The sequence below is a fragment of the Schistocerca gregaria genome, chromosome 4 (genome assembly GCF_023897955.1).
Source record: "Schistocerca gregaria isolate iqSchGreg1 chromosome 4, iqSchGreg1.2, whole genome shotgun sequence".
NCBI classification, from domain to species: Eukaryota; Metazoa; Arthropoda; class Insecta; order Orthoptera; family Acrididae; genus Schistocerca; species Schistocerca gregaria.
The window spans coordinates 307,444,086-307,452,316 of record NC_064923.1 but is presented as its reverse complement, the minus strand read 5'-3'; the positions used below and the strand labels follow the sequence as shown (position 1 = coordinate 307,452,316).

The following is an 8,231-nucleotide window of genomic DNA, read 5'->3' as shown; positions in this document are numbered from 1 at the left end:
ACCGATGGATTGGCAGAGGCAGACCGATTCCATGGACTCTACGCTCTCCTGACTTCAACCCTCTTGACTTTCATTTATGGGGGCATTTGAAAGCCCTTGTCTACGCAACCCCGGTACCAAATGTAGACACTCTTCGTGCTCGTATTGCGGAGGGCTGTGATACAATACGCCATTCTCCAGGGCTGCATCAGCGCATCAGAGATTCCATGCGACGGAGGGTGGATGCATGTATCCTCGCTAACGGAGGACATTTTGAACATTTCCTGTAACGAAGTGTTTGAAGTCACGCTGGGTCTGTTTCCATTCCATGAATAATGGGATTTGAAGAGAAGTAATAAAATTAGCTCTAACATGGAAAGTAAGCGTTTCCGGACACATGTCCACATAACATATTCTCATTCTCTCTCTCTCTCTCTCTCTCTCTCTCTCTCTCTCTCTCTCTCTCTCTCTCTCTCTCTCTGTGTGTGTGTGTGTGTGTGTGTGTGTGTGTGTGTGTGTGTGTGTGTGTGTGTGTGTGTGTGTGTGTGTGTGTGTGTGTGTGTGTGTGTGCAGGATTCGTGGTGTCAATTCCCTCGAGCACTGTTAGTTGAGTCCATACCACGTCGTGCTGCGATACTTCTGCGTGCTCGCCGATATTAGGCACGTGTACCAGTTTCTTTGACTCTTCAATGTATGTAACTGCATAGAAATTGGCAAGCCAGACTAAAATTGGTCATGTTGAGATAGACAACCCTCACTAGAAAATACTGAAGTGTACTTTCGTCAAATACTCTTTCGGACCTCGACAATGTCGAAGCTAATAGCCAATCTCACGCTCTTCCTACAAAAGTGAACCGACTCTGTGATAAATTTAATTTGTTCTTATGCGTAGAATACTGCTTACACTTTAGGCTCATTTTCCGTTTTTTTTAATCCTACAGCGTGGACTGTATTTGTTGCACCTAGCGCTTACCCACAGGTGCATAATGAGAAGCACAGGGATGAACTACTCTGAATTTCTACTGCTCTGTAGCAGCGTTAGTAGCCAGAATGTGGATAGACCATGTTCATTAATTGGACGACTTCAATGATACGGGACAATTTTGTACTTTTACACGGTTATGTATGAAAGTAGTGGCTTCTGACCGGTGTCAGTTTAGTCTGACCAGAAGAACAAGTTTTCTCCACCCCTGGGCTGAACGATGCATGCTACACCAGAAACTCTTCGGATTGTATTACGAAACGACGTTTTATAAGACGAAGACCCGAGTATTTACAATGGCTTGTACAAAAACGAAAATTAACTCTTGTCAGTAGTAATGAAATATACAAGAGCTAGTAATGTTTATGGAGTGTATGGGCACAAGAAAGAAAAATCAGATTACAAGATAACTGCAAGAAATTTGATCTCTAATGGCGTATTGATGAATGTACGTAAAAATTATATTCTTCTTGTGCTAACTTTCTTAGTAAGTAATAGTTTCTGGTGCTTTGAAACGCCAATGAATAAATTTAAATTTATTCTGCTCCAAATGGAAAGGGGGAGGTGATATTAATGTTTCATCAGACGGTGGCAATGCAAGTGCTAGTATGTCGTAACTGTCTCCTAAAACTGGCTCTAATCGGCTTTGTGTCATGTTGCAGTAGAAAACAATCACTATAAAACTGCAGTATATCTTTAACTATAATTTACTTGAAAGTTTTCTCAACTACGTAACTGTCAAGGCGATCTCGAGTCTAACGTAATGTTTACAAATGAGAATAGACAATGTGCTAGTATTTAGTTGTCATGCACACCCTACCAAATAGATATAACAAGGTCTGTTTCTTTTTATCCCCTTAGCCTGGGCTGTTTCTGTTGCCCCTAGAGAATAATCGCGGGTGCCCATTGCAAAACACAAGAAGTAACTCCTTGAAGGGCGTCATTTTACGCACCTGCTGTTAGCAAAAATGTGCACAGAGCATACTCTAGTTAGACCATTTCAGTAGCAGGAAACAAGTTTAATATTTTTTACATATGTATACATATGTAAGTAGTTGAAGTTATCGAATTTTAAATATAGCACAGTTTTCCTCCAACGTAGGGTTAAATGAGGCAGCAGCGTTCTTATAGGCAAGAAGCTGCACGCAGGAAACTGAGTTTAACCGTAACAGCCATTAAAGAGGCTCTTCCATTACCAAGCGGCTAATCTGGACCACTGCTTCAGCATGATCCCTAATGGCAGTCGCCCAACCTTTGCTGCCCATGATGGGCACAAGATGGCGCTTCACGAAACTCATGACCGGCCGCTTGAGTACATCGCAGGAGTGGCTCAGGGCGATGACGGCGGTAGCGGCGGCATTGTCCACGGTGAGGTTCTTGACCAACTCCACCTCGCAGAGCTCCTTCAGCTGGGGCAGATCGTACTTGTCGGCCGCCATCAGCAGCCTGTCAGCCATCGTCTCCAGGAAGGGCGTGCTGTCCGTGTAGATGAAACGCAGGACCTCACGCAGGACGTCCGCCTCGACGTCGTCGATGCGGACGCTGCCAGTGCGAGCCTCCTGGGTGTCATGCCGCAGCATGGCGGCGAAGACGGGGCTGCGTGCGGCCAGCACGGCCCTGTGCGCCTGGAACTCTGCGTCACCCGCCCACAGCTTCACGTCAGACAGCTGGCCCGACTCCAGCAGCGCTGCCAGGTCGTCTGTGACGCTGCGACGAGGCCTCTCGAGGGCAACGCTCGGGTAAGGCTCCGTTATCACACACGACGTGGTCACCTCTCCCACGAACTTCAGCGTGTAATCGAAACCGTCCTCCGGTCTGAAGGAGCCGTACAAGCACTTCCATTTAGACTTCTTTGGTGCATCGAGGCAGACCGACTCCGCCGGGTACACCTCGTACTCTATACCACTGCTGGACACTAGTGACGCCTGTAGTCTAGCTCGCACGGTAGCGTCTTTCTGGGAAGTCAGTAGTTGGAAGCAGAAGTACAGGGCTTTGGCAACGTCTTTACACAGCACCATACACCACTCGCTGGAGTTACAGTGCCAGAAACTGGGCGATTTCACTTCGTCTACCCCTTGAGGCCAGTATTTGTAGTTCAAGACAGTCCAGCTGCAGGCGACTTTCTCGGTTTCGAACCTCACGCTGCCCAAGTCGCAGACTGTATCCTCGCCTGCTGTCGGCGTCGGAGACGGCGGGATGTTGCCAACAGACAAAAGAGAGACGTCCATATTCACTCCCCTCCTCCGGATCGAGTCGGTCTGAAAGTAGAATGAAAGGAGAAGTTAACTTCTGTTAAGAATCAGCTGGTGGTGGTGAGAGAGAGTGGGATAATATTTTTTGGAAAGAATTTCCGCTATGTGACTTTAATTTTCACTTTTTCTTAGCTGTTCTCAGTGAATGTTGACAATGTCGAAATATGTAGTAGCTGTCTGACACGTCATCGTCGAAAAAACATTTCGGGTCTTTTAGACGAGATGTATTACAGGAAACGAGCACTTACCAAAGTGCAACCATTAACATACAGTATGGTGGATTTAACAGCAAATACATTCCTGTGACCTGCATTCATCGTTTCTGTTCATGAGGTGATTAACAGAAGTGATGAATGCAGGTCACAGGGCTATATGTTATCTGTACAAGGTGTAAATAACCTTTATGCGCGGCGGGCAATTCTGTATGTCGTTTTGGAGAGTGATTTCGTAATCCAGAGACTGACGACAGGTGAATCTTAATACTCACATTTATTCATCAATAAATCTCAGGCGTTGAGGTGATTGGGAGTACAGTGGGTTACAGAATTTTCCATTTCTTTCGTTTATCATCACTATGACTGGCTCATTGATTCGTGGAAGAGTTTGAGGTGCATACAAATAAATAATGCATTGGATTTGAGAGGGCGAGAAGAGAGCACTACAGCTACACAGGTCTGGCCGGGAGTAAAGATTGGCCACCAAAGTGATTAATACTCTTAATAGAGGCTGGAATGGCCATCCTGAGGAGTGGCAAGATCTTGTCCACATATATGTTTGCACAGTCAAATGTCCAGCTGGAGAGCCGAGTGGCACTAACTGCAGGAGGCTAGGGTATCTTACCGTGTTTTGTGGACCTCCATGAAAACCATGTACCACTTCTGGAAAGCGTGGGCTACAGATAGCACAGTGAACACTGGAGTAGTGGAACAACCTTTGTATGGTCCCGTCGATTGTTGTCAAATTTATTCGAGATGGCGGATCCAAGGTGGCAGCGATAGATATGGTAACATCGCAATGACGGAGGCAATTTCAACTTTTGGTGAGAAAGTAGGTCAACTAGGTTACCTCCACTAACCTAACCACCTCCCCTCCCCACCCCTCCCCCGAAAATGGCGGGAAGTTCAAATTTCTTCATGGGAATGCTACCTCCACCAACCTAAGAAAATGGTGGGAAATTGGTCACTCTTGTTACCTCCAGTAACCTAAGTAATTTGACTGCCACCTCTTACTAGGAATTGGCTGGGAAAGGACTCCACCTGTGCTGCTGGAGAGAGTGTAAGGAGCGTTATTTATTTATTTCCGAACAATTTTAGGGACATTTCACATAGTATATTTATTACACTGATACAAAACACTCGCTGTGATGTGCTTGGGGTCACTACACAACACAGAGCTGCAAACTACTCATAAATCACCGAAATAATGTAGTACATTGATGTGCAGAGGGGCAAACAACTCTTAAATTGTCAAAATAATGAATGTAAAAGGCTCTGCAAACACACTTGCTAGTAGTCAACTGTTGAAATTGTGAACTGCACACCAAAAAATAATGCAACATACATCAAAACTGGTAAATTGCCAAAACATAATGCATGTTTAACACTATGCAAACATACACACAACGCTTAAACAGCCGAAAATAATCCAGTGAACAAACACACTGTGCATGTAGAAAACACTTTCGAACTATCATCAACTATCAGAGCCTCCAACATGTGCACGCGCTTTTCATAGCCAACCGGACACAATCCAGTGCTGGAGCGCTAGCTATTTGCTCTTGCACCGCTGCCAATGGCAGGTGTAAGTCGCATTACAGTTAAAGTTCTTCGAGTGTTATATTGATGTCATGTCTACGTAAATAAGTGCCAAGTTACCCTTTGAACCACGCACACAAGTTCACCACTGCTGGCATGATCCTTCTCTACCTACAGTCCAGGGAAGACCTAATTGCCGAGTGACTCACACTTGCAGACACTGAAAAAATCCGTTCCATTGCTTCCCACAATAGGCTGCAGTGTTCCTAGTGATCCTAACTGGACATGCGAGCTGTGTCTAGCCGTGCAAGCATTTATAAGCAAAGCATGCCTGACTCTAAATGTGCTTATAGCTACACACCCTCACAAACACAACTAAAATATTCTCAATGTTATACTGATGTCACATGGCTATGTAAATTAAGAGCCAAGTCGACCTCTGGGAAATTTTAAAGTGTCCTAGAAAGGTTAGTGGACGCTTTTGTATGAGCTTTATTATGTCTCGGCTTGTCTACATGGAAATTCTTCCCCTAACAGAACCTGTTTACGAAAATAGCGCAGAGTAACACCAAATGGATTCTTGCTTGTGGTCCTAACACGGCACCACATCCATCATGTGTTACCCTTCCTGCTTACAACAGATGCAAACAATCTTACCGCTATGCAGAGACTCCTGTGCCCAGCATGAAGGATGTCTTGTGACTGAATGGAGCATTATGATTGGCTCTTATTAGATTTATCCGACGAATTACTGATGCTGCCGGTGTGGAAGCACTGTCCAACTTTTTTCTTTCTGCACACAAGACTTTCAGCGGCAAAATACTATTTTGTACAGATCACCATATCGTACTGAAAAATCCCGCAAAGTGGCCTACAGATCGTCAAATACCCGAAAGACTGTTACTCAACTACATTGCTCTGCCGCTAAGGACAGGAGCTGGAATATAAGGGCGTAAAACAGATCTCCAACCTGGCAATAGATCACCGCGTACCGTGTCGATGTAGTAAACATAATTCGCATACTGCATCATACAAAATCGCCTCTTAAGTCATTCGTACAACTATCGACCGCCAGACATACCACGAAGACAGCATAAGCACATGCACTGTATGCGTACTTCTCGCTGCACTAGATATTTCCCGCGAAGTCAGGCAGTCATCCACTCCCAATGCATGACCAAAGCGCCCTTAGTTGACCTAAGTCACTCTCAGAACTGTACTACAAATTCAGGGTCAGCTCCCCTCAGCTGTAACGTGTTACTGTTTCAGGTCCTGACCTGCTTGCTTTTCTATGCATATCTCCAGGCTCTGGGATTACAAGAACACATGTATTTTCACATGGCTTGTCAGATTATTATACTATTTATGCGATACTTCTGGATATCAAGCACATATAGCAGTATCCTACCGATCGCTCATGCAACATAATTCCGAAGCTATAGACTGGAAATTACTTCTCTGCAAACCTGACAGTTAAGAAGTGGAGCTTGCTGTAATCCATTAAGTAACTAGGAACTTATACCGTCTGTGAAGACCTTTACATGAGAACTCTAAAAAGAAATAGAGGAAACTGGTATTTTCACTCACGAATACCAACATCGGTATAGGGATGATTTGTTACATACGGATTCCAAATCACCCCTATAATTTAGAAAGTCACTTAAGGTGTTTCCCATGTCTGGAGAACCAGCAAATGTGTCTTCAACCTGTCTTTCACCTGCTAGATGCGCAAACCAGTCAATGTTCTTTCAGCTAAATAAAGGCGCAAAATGTGCAACCACTCATCCATACTGAATCTTCTCAAATTTCCACATGATCACGAAAGCTGTCCAACACATACTAAGCAATAGTTCGCTATTTGGCCGTCTAGAGGACAACATAGTTAAGTCAGCTACATTCCTGCATCCCAACAGGCCTTTCCATTCAGGCGGCTCCTGTTAATGGGAAACGTGATTTATTCCCGCCACAGGCCATCGGCGCTGCATGTCAAGCTCACATAGGCAGAATCATCATCCTAGGAAATCAGTCACATATTTTATCACTGTACTTAAAATCAAAAAGATTGCGGTGTCAGTTGAACGACAGTCGACAATAAGTGAAGTATCAGAAATACGAGTACACCCTATTGATGGCTGTGGCTCTGGAAACAGAAATATCTTATGACTTGACATACTCTTCCCTTTGCTATCACAGTACTCCACGTCAAATCCATACCTTCCTTACGACTCAACAGTCATTTCCTTTGCACATGTCGGAACGTGAACACATACTTAATAAGCCTGATGCTCAAAGTGAACCTATCATGCACCCCCTACTACTAAGTATAATACTTCGTGAATAGCTGATTGCTGGCGATCCAAAATAATACTGACCGAATATCAACGATGGTTGGACATGTATTTTAAGTTTTTCTTGCAAGTGCTACCACAGTGTCGTCTTACAAACCAATATATGTTAAAAAACCATACTACCAACGCAAATGGTCTTGGTTCCACAGGAGCGCAGAAGTATCCATGTTAAAAGCTATACTGGCTTTATGAATCTATGTATGGCATTACCTCTGAATGAAGTGGTTTTTCCCAGACAAATACCATGACACTGAATCTAGACAGTGATCGCCAGTGTGTATAGTACCAAACTAATGGTGTGGGTACATATCGCCGACAGTGCAACATTGTAATAAAATTACTGAATTTTGAAAGTGATTCAGCTAAGGAGCGTGTTATGTCCCTCACGCCGACGCCGCTAGATATTTCACCAGTATTTGTAACATTCTGTCTCAACGTCACGTTTGAGGTTATGTGATATATCCACTTAGTTACAGGCGATGGTTGATTGAGAATAATCACAAAAAGTAGTAGATGGTGTGCTGACTGGGGTAAGAAATTTACACTAGCTATTCAGATCTCTAGTGTTACGCCATCTGCTAGAAATGATGTCTATGATATCGAATCAAGTCTTTCCATTCAATCACATACCTGCATTGGATTCTAAGAAGAAATCCTTTAATGATTACAGCCACTAGTGAATCATATTTCTGGCACTCTCATATCTCATAAGGAGTCACCTTTCTCGAACTTGTCTGCTACAGTAAAATTCCAATGTGGTTTTAGGTAGTCCCTACACATCTTGCAACTGCTGCCATTTCTGCAGCTTTGTGCATGTAATCGTTCCAATTTAAGTCGGAAATGAGCAGAAACTTAAGAGGGCTATATCCAATACCTTGTGCAACCCATTTAGAAACAAAGTGACCTGAGTTAGTGC

The 8,231-nt window shown here is 44.0% G+C and overlaps 1 protein-coding gene across 1 annotated transcript in view; it reads right to left on the bottom strand.

Moving 5' to 3' along the window:
- Nucleotides 1-547: 547 nt before the first annotated feature.
- The window catches only part of LOC126267491 (protein roadkill-like), a 29,036-nt gene continuing 21,352 nt past the window's right edge, over nt 548-8,231 (bottom strand). The window contains exon 2 of the mRNA XM_049972776.1: nt 548-3,219. Within this exon, the coding sequence (XP_049828733.1) occupies nt 2,137-3,189 (1,053 nt within the window). The 5' untranslated portion in view covers nt 3,190-3,219 and the 3' untranslated portion in view covers nt 548-2,136. The remainder of the gene's footprint in view (nt 3,220-8,231) is intronic.